Below are 13,338 nucleotides of genomic sequence, written 5' to 3' on the forward strand. Positions count from 1 at the left end.
TAAGCATGCGAGTTTCCTACCACTAGTGACACTGCGGCCCCGTCTCTCCTAGGAAGTCCCTCGTATACTCACTATCCTCCCAGTAACAAGGACTGTTCTCCCTCCACACTCTGCTTCAAGTTGCTGCCTTCTCGCTCCTGGAAAATGCCTATCAAGCAAGAGTGTAGTTTTCCTTGTTACTACATCCATACAAGAGTAAATCAAGGATAAAAGTCAAGTATGACAAGATCACTAGTCTTACTGCACTTAGCAAGATTTTAAAAGCAATTAAAATGATAAAAAAGAAAAAGACCCAGCCCTCCCCTAAAAGAAGGAAAAAATACGCAATGTGTATATACATTCCATAAAAATATACATGGGGAAATCTCTAGAAGCCTAAAAACAAAACACCAGTAAACCAAGCCACACTTAGAAAAATGAAAGCTGATTTTTATTTTATCAACAGCCATTCTTTAAACATGAACATGCATACGTAATATTCTACGCACACATCACAGTTTTTAACATTAGTTAATAAAGGTTAAACACACAACATACATCCTTACAAAAAAGTCAAAATGCAAACTTAAAACTTTAAACAAAAGTCTTACTAATTTAAAAAAAGTTTGTGTTGGGTACCATTTGTACAACACAGTTAATTTAAACATTTTCATTTTGGCTGCACATGAAAAAAGCGGCAGTAGAAAATAAAGTCATTGAGGGTTTTTAAATAGCAGAATAGGCAGTTTTGCCATGCAGGAGAAGCAATATTAAATATTAGTCTTCAAAAAAAATCCACATTTAAAAATATTTAGTTCAAGTCACAGAATTTTTCTCAGTAGAGACCCCAATGCAATGCATAATTAGCTGCCTTAGATGGCCTGTTTGAAAGGACAACATCCCTTCAGAGTATAACTTTACTGATTTTGGCACAGAAAAGAAGTCTTAAGAACAAGAATATGATTAAAAAAGAGGGAGAGGAACAGAGGAAAGAAATAAAAAGCAAGAGTAAATGAGATAGTAATTGCAATCACTAAAAACTGTGCATTCTCAGTCACTGCAGAATACTGTCTTCTGTCTACAGCAGGTGCTTATTCCAGAACTGTTATTGCAGCATGGATTTAATCTGCTTGGAGGTAGTCTCATCATTCAAATGTTTTGTTGTGTACCTAAAAGGGAAAAAAACATCAATGTCAGGGAGTTAAAAAACAAACAAACATAACCTACATCAGGTTCTATAATTATGGTAAGAGAGGCAATTGGCCAGGCAATCTTCTCTCACAAAATTATGCCTTTTCATTCCAGCTTTAACCCTATTCAGGTCCTGCTAGCTTGTGCTCCTCTCACCTTTTAAACAGAATATCCAATGGCTGTTTAACTTATTTAGAACTACCTTGTTGAAACTACCTGGTTAAATTCTAAAGTAACTTCTCACTCAGAGGAAAATAATTGCTGTCCTATATCAGGAGTTGGCAAATTAGAGCCTGTGGATCAGATCCAACCCACCACCTATTTTTGTAGGGCCTGTGAGCTAAGCATATTTTTACATTTTTAAATGGTTGGGAGAAAAAGTCAAAAAATAGTATTTCATGTTAACGTAGAAATTACATGAATTTCAAATTTCAGTGTTTATAACATTTTACTCGAACAGAGCCATGCTGATTCATTTAAGTACTGTCTATGGTTACCTTCTTGCTACAACGGCAGAGCTGAATAGCTCTGACAGACAACACATGGTCTAAAAAGCCTAAAATACTTGCTTATTCTTTGGTCCTTTACAAAAAAAAGTTTGCCAACCCCTGTCCTATTCTGTATTTAAGACAGTTCAACTATTTCAGTTCTGTCATATCTCAAAATGTTTCGATTCTCTAAGTGCCTTATTTCCAGGCAGATGTGCTTTGTTTTAAGTATGTAAATGCAAATTAAGAACCTAAAAAAGAATCACTAGGAGTGATTATTATTTTACGAGAAGATTCACCATAGGATTCTTTTTAATGGCAGAAATTCAATAAGCAGGCCTGCTGTGTGTCAGGCACTGTTCCAGGAGCTTACCACCTAGCAGAGGGAGAAAGATAATACGCTACCCCTAGAGAAGGGGTATTAGGAGCAAAGGAGGAAAGTACTGGTGGGGCCTTAGAGACAAAGAAAGACCAGGTCACGCAGACACTACAGGCCATAGTGAAGAGTTTCGAGATTATTCTGAGGTTAATGAAAGCCAGCGGAGGATGCTGAGCAAGGGGGTGATGTGCGGTTCCTCTCCGGTTGCTGAGGGAGAAGCGCAGGGAGAAGGAACAGCAGGGGACCAGCCGGGGACTGGGAAGGCCCAGTGACCCAGGCTTGCACCGCATTAGGAGCGATGCCTGAACGGGGGGCACATTTTGGACATAATTCACACAGAACATTAATGCTGGATCAGTCAACCTGGTTCACAAGCATTTCACATATCTTTAAGAAATGTATCTCTTTAAGCAGATACACACGGATGGTCTCTCTGTGTTAAAGAAATTTAAACTCAATTCTCGTCAGGTTCCTTTCAAATCAATTTAAAAACTGAAGAAAGTACCTCAACTCAAGTAAATCCTCAGAGAGGTAAAGAGACAAATATGTGCTTCAGTAAGTCTGTGATATACTCTACAATTTTACTCAGAGGTCACCTCCATACTGTTCTCGTATTACAGAACAAGACACCAGCCTGGCACATAATAGGTACTCAATTAATATTTGTGGAAGGAAGACAAGAAGCTAAGCAGCCAGCCTGAAAGAAAACTCCATAAGGGAGAATTTTTACACTAAGTGGTAGGTGATGTAGCAAAGACTTAACCCTTCTGTTTTATTTCCCAGGTGCAGATAACGTATATATCGCTATACATCGTCCTACTGATGTCAGGAAATAAGAATTTTCAACATCCATTCCTTCATTTCTGTTGTTTCCATCTCCTTTACACAGCTGCACAGTGGAAAGAGCCAAGTAACAGGCACGACAAAATGTCAAGCGCAGAGTAAAGCATGACTAATCAGCAGTGGACTGTGCCCATGCAGGAGTGCTGAGTGCCTTCCTCTCTACTCAGATATGAGCTCTCGCTCCCCCCGAGGGATGTGATCACAAGCTTCAGCAGTTCTCAGAGCCTCCTGGACAGAGCCAATCCAGAGGCATGTCGCATCATCATCACGCTCTTATCAAGAAAAGGCCAATGGCATCTAACATACGTGAAAATAATGTATGAACATGTATGGTATTATTTTACTTTATGCATAAACACAAAGTCCTTTTCCAAGTGCATATGACTTTTCTACTGAAGAAAAGCAACTATTATTTACCTTTCTTTTTAAACTTAATGAAGAAGGCAATTATCTAGCACTGAACCCAACTCCCAGCTCTAGCTTTCATTTTCTCTTTTTTAATCAAAGGCACTTGGTTCCATTTCGCCACCTGTAAAATGTAGACATGGCTCATTGCTTTCTCTTAAGCACATAGTATAAGCTGGTGGGAACTGTATCATTACCACAGAAAAGCACTCAAAATAGGCAACGTGTATATATATGCAACTACACTCCTATTTGAAACCTGGCTCTGAGGAAAATGAAGTGAGCATCTCTAATAAATAAGCTATTCACTAAAAGAGAATAATGCAGCAAAAATGTGTTCCATTTTGTAGAGGCAGAACTAACAGCACTTGCACAGCACTTTGGGAATTCCAAAATGCTTTCTTAACAGTATCTTCTTTGCTCTAAGTGAAGCATATTAAGTGTTAGGTTGGTTTAGTCTGAGCAGTGTTTCTCAAAGTTTCAGCATTATCTACAACAGACAGGGTGTTTATCAAATGAGGTGCCTGAGCCCCACCCCAGACGTAATGCAGAGACTCTGTGGAGGTGGTAACCTGGGAATCTGCATGTCCCTTTCCATCCAGATAATTCCAAAGTACACTGAAGTTCAGTCTCATGGTACACCTAAGGCTCAATGATGTAGCATCAAGTATATGGGATTTCAAGAATAAAATCCTGAATTTGAAAATAGATTCCAAGGCTTATTATTAGCTATATAATCTTTAAGCCTCTCAAGAGCTTAAGGCAACTACTGCATGATGGAAATACCCCCAACACCCCATACCCACCACCTACCTCACTAAGCTGTGGTAAAGATTCAATAAAGCCACAGACATGAAATTGCATTGTAAATGTACAGTGACATAAAAATGATACTAATTATAACCACTACTACATAGCAACAAATATACTGATAAACTTTACAAAACCTCCCAGGTGAAAATTAAGAACCAGACACAGAATATGTGTTTCACTATGAATAAAAATAGTTCAAGAGTTGTCTCTGCAACAAACTTTTCTGATTTCCATTGTACGTTTGGAAAGACAACTGAAAACCGACAGGTGGCTCTTGCCTCAGTGGTGCTTCTCCTCTTTCCCTCAAACACAGATTGCTGTGGGAGACTTCAGCACCCTTTCACTCACCGCCACTGCCCTCCTTTGCCCTACACCAAACTACTTTTACACTTTGAAAAATAAAAGTAAACTCTGAATTTTTAAATTAATGTTTGAAGCACAGTCCCTTCAGGGTAAAGAAATATGTAATGCTAAAACCTCTTAGACGTCTATTACCTCTTACTTTAAAAAAATGTCCTGTCACTTGCTGGCTTTGGAAGAGTCTAACCAATCAGAAAGAAAGGGGCTCGGAGAAAAATCAGGCTGACTGGGACACAGGGAGTCCTCAGAAAGGGACCAAGTAGGAAAGATTCACACAACCATAAATATTGGTAAAACCAATGAGAAATCTACAGAGTAAAAACTTAAGGTTTTTGACAGGCTTACGGTTGACATAATTTGACATCATAAGAATTTTTTTTTTTTTGTGGTACGCGGGCCTCTCACTGTTGTGGCCTCTCCCATTGCGGAGCACAGGCTCCGGACGCGCAGGCTCAGTGGCCATGCCACATGGCCCCAGCCGCTCCACGGCATGTGGGATCTTCCCGGACCGGGGCACGAACCCACGTCCCCTACATCGGCAGGCGGACTCTCAACCACTGCGCCACCAGGGAAGCCCTATAAGAATTTTGTTGTTGTTGTTATATTACGTTCCTTAAGCGTTTGGTGTTCATTTAGAATAGATCTCCTTTATTCAGCAGTCACTGCTTGTAGAATACTTTTCATCATCTTAATAAAATAATTTCATGGTTCCACTCAGCTAAAATACACATCCTAGATTTTGCTTTATGACTTACCAGGTGACGAAGTATCCAAAAAGAATAACTATCTGTTTTGCTCACAAAACATGTGGGGAATATAATACTAAGTTGGAAATCATTTTATTCTATTATGTGAACTACAATGTACTGCAGTGAAAAGCAAAGATGGCCTATGACCTCAAAAAGTCACTAAATGAATATTTCTGCATTCGTATAATTTTTGTGTTCAAACACAAAATAATCAAGTAACAAGCAAATCATCTTTTTATGTTAGGGAAGTTATTACTACCAAGTAAATATCTGTAGTCAAGATATTATAATGTGCTGACATTTTCATTTAAAAATATTACAGGATTCTTAGGAGCTTCAGTAACTAAATCAAGTAAGTCTAAGCTGAGAAGACATCAAATAATGACTGACTATTTTCATTGTAAGAAATATTATAAGAAATGCACAAAAATAATAGAGATCTGTATTATGAACATAGCAATGTAATTATACTATATTAAGGGAAAAGAATCAGTTATTAAACAGATTGTACGGTATTATTTTGTAAAAAGATAACTATTATATAGAGCTATGACTATATACAAGTGTTTAAAAAAGAAAAACTCTGAAAGGATATATACCAAAATGTTAATGGTGGTTTATTTCAAAATAGTGAGGTTTCATTATTTCCTTCTTTTTCTTTAAATTTTCCTGTTTTCTGAATTTTATTTACAAGCATTTTCATTAAAAAACAAAAATTAAGCAATCCTCGCTTCAAGGGGGGCAAAAAGTGAAAGCCAAACTCTTTAGCAAAGAAATGAAGCTGCTATTTTCATTTACACACACACACTTATTATAAAAATATTGTTACCAATATCTGAAAGCAAGATTACCAATAAGCAAAATGAGATCTTCACATTTCTAACATTTATATTCATGTGTTATTCATATTTTGAAGCATTTTCTTAATACATTTGTTCTATACATATATACCTTTACATGTATACACACCTGAGAGCATTGAGAAGACCTTCTACACTATTAGGAGGCTGGTCCTTAAGAACTTTGATACAACCTTTCATCTAAGTAGAAAAGGAAACGGAAAAGGTAAAACATCGATTTTTCATCTAACATTCATTCTCAAAATAGTTAATACTTAAACCAGCTCCATAACTATGCACTCATGAGAAATTACACACTAGAAATGTCAAAATAATTATTCTTAGAATAGGGGGAAAAAATCTACCTAAGTGTTATTTTCAGTTTGTCAATCAAACAAAACTTTTTGGGAATCAAATCAGACAAACTGAAGCACCACCCACACTAATGGGAAAACTAAGGGTTTACTAAAGGGAGGACTTCCTGGAAAAGGTGTTGAGTAGCCTTTTAAAGGACGGAATGAACACACTTGTAAGGAAAAAAGACACCTTCCAGGTAGACGAACCCCATTACAAAAGTAATAAAGTTCATCACATGCAGAGGACAGTATGTTGCAGGGCCGAGATGACTCACACAGGGGAGTTTACAGAGGGCCTCGAAAGGCAGAAGGACTCATTTGGAACTGACAGGGATGGCAGGGACTCATTACAGGCTATTTCGAAAAGGAACAACTCAATGAAAATGATCTGTAAGGAAGATGAGCCTGATTATCGTGAAAAAGCATAACACAGTAGAAATACCACAGGCTTTGCAAGCCATGGAGATGTGGGTTCGGAATCCACGTACCATTCACTAGCAATTATATTACAAACCTCTCTAAACTTTACTTCTCTGCTAGTACAGGGAAAATAGCACCTAGATCCTAAGAGTATTTTCAGAGTTAAATGAGAGAACAAATGTTAAAATTCCTGGGACACAGTAATCACTCAATAAATGTTGACTTAGTTCTCTTTACATAGAATAGATATGAGCGAAGGCAAGAAGACTGCCTAGTCATCAGTAGTCTACATGTGAAATGCAAAGAGCCTGAAGCTAGCTGTCAAAGGGTAACTGGAAGACAACTCTCAGTAAACTACAGGCTATAACTTTTATGAACCAGGTGTGAGAGCGAGGCGAGAACTTACGAAGCAGAGAAGCCCAGGCTACAGCCACAAAGCACTATGACTGGGAGGAGGAGGGAAAGATGCAGTCCTCAACTTTTTTCCCTGAGGCACCTCGACTGGCTTTTAATATACATTTGTAAGTAAATTATTTAAAATGGGCTTTGGCCAAAGGAATGAAAGGATACAATAAAAAAAAAATTTAGGTCTGATTATTTATTTACATATATTGCCAAATATGCAGAAGTATCACTTATCAGTACGGAGGAGATACTTTAAAAGACAGTACAGTTATCCTTCAATCATTCTATTCCATCTCTATATAGGCTATAAGAAATACCGCAAGAGAGAGGAAACCAAAATCCACTATTATCACGAACTATAAAAATAAATTCTGTGACAGAGTGCAGCTTGCCAGCTCTTTAAATAAAAGCCTATGGTTTCCACTTATGGAAACTATTGGTAATTATATAAAACAAATATAACTTACATCAATTTTTGAAGTTTTGGCAAATGCTCCCACTGGATGTACGTGGTCATAGAGTATTATGACGCCTACCATTACCCTCAAGCAGAATGACACTGTTTCTTCATTTGTAAATCTGCTTCTGTATTCCCTGGAGGATAGAAAAGATATGGATGGATGAGGCACATCACAAACTCATGAGCTGACTGATGCTCAAAGTTGTATTCTATTGATATCTAAAAGGGACACTAAGCTTATAGCCCCACCTTCTCTGCAATGAGATTCCCAGAGAAATGACGGGGGTGGAGCAGTTATCACTTACGTATTCTGGTCTCTATATGCACATTGGTATATTACCCCTTCTGCTTAGCGGAGATGAGACAATTTTAGAGAAATCAAAAGTGGCCCAGGGACTTCCCTGGTGGCACAGTGGTTGAGAATCCACCTGCCAATGCAGGGGACACGGGTTTGATCCCTGGCCCGGGAAGATCCCACATGCCGTGGAGCAACTAAGCCCTTGAGCCACAACTACTCAGCCCACATGCTGCAACTACTGAAGCCTGCACACCTAGAGCCAGTGTTCTGCAACAAGTGAAGCCACCGCAATGAGAAGCCCGCGCATTGCGACGAAGAGTAGCTCCCGCTCGCCATAACTAGAAAAAGCCCGTGTGCAGTAATGAAGACCCAACGCAGCCAAAAACAAATAAAAATTTAAATAATTTATTTTTTTAAAAAAAGTGGCCCAAAGTAAAATTTTGGGATGGGTGCTCTGAAAGGCTGTCATCAGCAATATGATGAAAAAGCCACTAGCTTAACAGAGAAAGTACATTTGCTATTTAGGGGCTAAGCTGACATTAACACATTATTGTGTTTACTGGATTTTAATTTCCTAAAATTCAATTATATTCTTCTCTCAAATGGGAAAAAGGAAACAGCACTTTTGTCTACATAAAAGGCAGCATGGCATAGCAGAAAGAGTCCAGAACCAGAATGGAGACATCCAAGCACATGTGTGAGGTCAGCTACTGTGCATCAGTCCCTTCATTTCCCAGGACCTTACTCCCCTAAATGAGAATGATGATAATATGATGATTAGCAGCTGCCCTCTTACTTCATAAAGTTTTCCAATAAGATGAGTATATAATAGTGCTTTGGAAAATAAAAAGCTCCACAAAAACTAAAGTTATCTAGTAAAACCATATATTATTCAGGAACACAGGAGGAATTCTTTCTGCCTGCTGACAGGAAAATCCAGAGAGAAAACACTGTGGTACATGTTACAAATGGCTTGAGAGAGAGGAGAAACCCAGAAGAGAATTTAGGTGAGTGTTGGGTTTAAAAAGAAAAGAAGACTGAGACCTAATATTGGGAGAAAGGGATAAGTAGAACAACTCCAGCCCTCTAGGAAAAAAGGGCAAAGTTCTCTATGAAAAGGGAACGATAATGTTAATGAGAGGCATAACCAGATGCGCTTTTAAGCTCTTCCCCTACTCCCAAAAAAGCACCGAAAAATCCCTATTCTGAAGAGTCTGACTGGTCGGACACACCTGAAAATCAAATGTACTTTATATGTTTAACTAGAACTTGCATTAAGCTGTCAAATTATTTTAGTTTTGTTCATATGTTAGCATTACATACTTGGGATATACTTAACTTCCACCTTCCAAATACAACTTATTCACATCTGGACAATCATTTCAACAGGACTGTTCAAGTGAAAAAGATCAGTGAATACTCACGGTGTTTCAAGCATGACTCTGCACACACTAGCCATGGTGCTTAGACAATCTGTGGTATTTTCTATTGGTAAATTTTTATTCTGTAAAAGTGTATGGAGAACAAAAAAGTAAGAGTGACAGTTATTACTCAAGAAAAATTTAAAATCTAGCAAAACATGAAAAATTAGCAACTTTAAAATTTGGTCCCTACTCTTAATTTTGTTAAAAAATGCACTAGATTCTAGGTACTGTCCTAAGCTCTGAGGATACAGCTATGAGCAAAACAGCTAAGAGCCTCCTTTCTCCCAAGTAGCCCTTACATTCTAGAGTGGAAACAACCACAATACGCAGACAAGGCCTCATAGCCACAAGGTACTTGGATTTGATGCTACAAGTACTGGGAAGTCACTGGAAACATTTTCAGCAGAGGAAGGGAATGTGGTTTATGTCTTAAGAAGATTACTTGGCTGCTCTCTGGAGAAAGGACTGCAGTGGGTCAAGAGTGGAAGAAATCAGAATAGTCAGAGCATGAATGCAGAAATCCAAGTGAAAAGCGGTGCGCTGATCTGGAGAGGTAGCTAGAGGTAGCAAAGGGTTAAGTTTTCAGATTCAGGGTATATCTTGTAAGAAGAGCCAATAAGACTGCCTTGCCTGATGGAGTGGAGGTAGGGGGTGAGATAAAGGAAGGAATTTAGGATGATAATCCTTAAGTTATCTGCTTGCACAGTGTTACTGTTAGTTGAGATAGGGAAAACTGGAGAAAAGGCGGGATTGGGAAAAACAATCAAGACTTCGGTTTGGTCATGGTACTACTGAGGTGTGGCTTATACATCCAAAGGGCTACTGCAAACAGGCGGTAGATGTGCGCACGTGGCCCTCAGGGAAGAGGACCAGACCCAGTGCACAAAGTGCATCTCAGTCTATCAGCTTAGATGGTCTTTAAAGTCATGGTCTCGCTCAGATCATCCTACCTTCAGACAGGCAGAAGAGTAACAATGCTTACCTCTGATACAAATTTTGTTGTGGCATCACTTAAGGTTTTCAGCATTGGGGTTGCCTCAGCATAAAACAAAGACATTCGATTTGCCAATTCATTATTTACTTCATTTTCTCCTTCTGCCTGTGTGGAAAATAAAGACACTTGATATCAGTTCATAAGTTATTAAATAATATTATAAAAGAGCCTAGGCAGGGTGCCCATCTAATGCTTGTTAAATTAATCTAATAAATACTCTTATATTTTAGACCCTCAAATGCACACAATACTTAAATACTCTTTAAAAATAGAAAGATTAAAAATAATATTAAGCCATTTTAAAAAAGATTAACTTCTTTAAAAATATTTTAAATGATATTAAGCAATTAAGTAAAACCTTGATGGGCTGCCTACTGTATACAAGGGATCATCCTAAATGCTATGGAGGATGGAACAATGCCTAGGACATCGTACCTGCCTCTATTAGGAGCACATAAGTACCCACAAAGCAGCCACAATAACATGCTAAGAGACAAGGGATGAAAGAGGGGGTGAGGGGAAGACTAAGTTAGACTGGAAGAAACTAAACTGGACTCATGGAAGAGTTTTTTTGTAGGTGATGATGGGCAGGCACACAAGGTATTCCAACCAGTCAGGCGGAAGAGTATGCTTTCAAATGCTTGGTAGAGTGTAAGTCAATGTAGTCAGTGTAGTAAGGGACAGCAACTACTGAAAGAAGGGCTGGAAAGCAAAGCTGGGGTAGGACTAAATCCTAGCTTAAGCGAAATCCTAGCTTAAGGTCATATTTTTCTTCTATATGTAATGGGAAGCCAGCCACTTACAGTGTCAAAAGAAAGGAATAACAATTAAGTCAATCTTCCAAATAAATTTAACTAATGATAGTGGGCAGATTGTACCAAAAAGAGACTGTATGTCAGAAAATAAGTTCTACAGCTATTATAGAATGGTTGCCAAAAAGAAAGTGGGTATTAGGCTCTCAACTGGGATAGAAGTACAAAGAGATGGAAAGGGGGGCAGTGAAGAGATGTGAGAGAGATGTCACTTGACAACGACTGGATTTACCTATAATTATTGAGAGCAAAAAACAGTGCAAAGATGATTTCAATGCCTTTGCCCTTGAAGCATGGCAGGATGGCTATAATAGAGGATTGGGTGGTTTATTTTATCTTATTTTACATGGTGAGTATGAAAAAGACAGATGATAAGGTCAGCCTCACAGAACAAACCAGTCTATGCAAAACCAAACTAATGCATATACCAGAGGCTTCATGGAAAAGAAATCTTTCTTCCAATCCAGGCCTGTCTTAGAGCAACCACTTCATAAAATATTTATTCAGTGGTCTCCTTTGGTTGTTTTTTCTTTTAACCTCTTATGCCACTTATCACTCCTTACAATCTTATATCGTATTTCTTTATTAAACTATCTAATTGAGGCCAGGCCTGACCCTAGGAATTTTCTATTTTTCATACCAATTGGCACAATATATTGATAGGTCCTCAAAATATCTGGAGAAAAAGATAGTATTTTCTTCATATTTAAGGTTTTACTTATGGCATTTGACGTCCTGGAGAAAAGAGTATTAAACAGCTTAAAATGAGGAGAAGTCAAGATGCTAACAAACCAGAAGAGATGCTATGCTAGCCAAGCAACAGGCACAGAAGCCATTTTCTCACACAGCCACGTCAGACACAGACATGCTCGACGTCCAGGACCTCACTTTCCCATCCTGCCAGTGTTAATACTTCTCCTGTCCCTGGTCAATTTCTCCCCAAGACTCTTCCATTCTAAGAATACGGGGACAAATAACTCATAACCGCTAATTCACACAATTTTTGTGCAGTTAAAATGAGAATACAAAAAGAAATTTTTAAGTATCAACGTTATATAGGCAAAAAGCAATTTTACTGGATTAGTTATGGAATAAGGGCCTGGGTGGAAAAATAGGTAAAAACAATATGGTTTGCTACATTTTGCTCTTTCTTCCCACAGCTGTGGATGCCCATAATTACTAACTTTACTACTAGCTTTAGCTTTATCTGAATGAATGAATGCATGAGCAAAAGATTAAACTGAACAAATTGAGAGCTGAATTATCATTACCACCCTGTAATTCAAAGCATTAACTTACTGGAACATTATTAATCCTCATACGACTCAATGTTCTTCTATAATAGCTGAAATCATTCTGTATGGCAGGATTTGTCATCTAAAGAAAATATTTATGAAAGAAAAAGGTATTATTTACTAAATATAGTACACAAATTAAGCGAAAGATCTACTAGTTATAATTAGTTAAGTAACATTCCCTAATTTGTAATATCATCTTAAGAACTAAAACCATTATCATCCAATATGACTATCTGCACTGAAGTTACATAACACCGTATTTCAGTCATTACTGAACACAGAAGACCATGCACAGTTTTTCAGTCACAGTCAGTATACTTTCTTTCTTTCTTTTCATTAATTTCAGGTAATATACTAAAAGGTTGTTTACCAAAAATGATATTACCAAACAAACAAAAACAAAAAGGAATGTATAGGCACTTATTTTGGGTTATTACAATAAAGTATATATATGGTCAACAGGGCAATCTTCAAACACACTAAAACTTTATATACAAATCATTTGTGCTCAAAGTATTAATAAAAGAGAATAATTGCCTACGATACAATGTTGATAAAAAACTGCAGTTAGGAATCCAGCTCTTCCACTTTCTAGACAAGATACCTGAGGCGCTGAAAACTCAAAGGACCTGCTTCATAATTGGTTACTGTGCCAGAGCCTAAAGTAGAACTAAGGTCTCCTGATATGGAATTTAGTGCTTCTTTCTTTACACTCTCACTCCTTCCAGCAAAAAGGACATTTATAGGTAGGTAGGTAGGTAGATAGGAAGGAGGGTGGTGAGAAAGAGAGAGGGAGAGAGGGAGAGAGGGAGGGAGGGAGGGAGG

The 13,338-nt window shown here is 38.0% G+C and overlaps 1 protein-coding gene across 3 annotated transcripts in view; it reads right to left on the bottom strand.

The window, feature by feature from the left end:
• Positions 1 to 408: 408 nt before the first annotated feature.
• The window catches only part of CYRIB (CYFIP related Rac1 interactor B), a 156,548-nt gene continuing 143,618 nt past the window's right edge, over positions 409 to 13,338 (bottom strand). For 2 of the 3 annotated variants that reach the window (XM_007447984.1, XM_007447985.1), the window contains 6 exons: positions 12,515 to 12,592; positions 10,392 to 10,508; positions 9,410 to 9,489; positions 7,695 to 7,821; positions 6,177 to 6,247; positions 409 to 1,148 (listed from right to left, as the gene is read on the bottom strand). In XM_007447984.1, the coding sequence (XP_007448046.1) occupies positions 1,085 to 1,148; positions 6,177 to 6,247; positions 7,695 to 7,821; positions 9,410 to 9,489; positions 10,392 to 10,508; positions 12,515 to 12,592 (537 nt within the window). In that variant the 3' untranslated portion in view covers positions 409 to 1,084. The remainder of the gene's footprint in view (positions 1,149 to 6,176; positions 6,248 to 7,694; positions 7,822 to 9,409; positions 9,490 to 10,391; positions 10,509 to 12,514; positions 12,593 to 13,338) is intronic. The other variant, XM_007447986.1, reaches the window with a different exon arrangement.

The sequence above is a fragment of the Lipotes vexillifer genome, unplaced genomic scaffold (genome assembly GCF_000442215.2).
Source record: "Lipotes vexillifer unplaced genomic scaffold, Lipotes_vexillifer_v1.1 scaffold796, whole genome shotgun sequence".
Classification (NCBI taxonomy): Eukaryota; Metazoa; Chordata; class Mammalia; order Artiodactyla; family Lipotidae; genus Lipotes; species Lipotes vexillifer.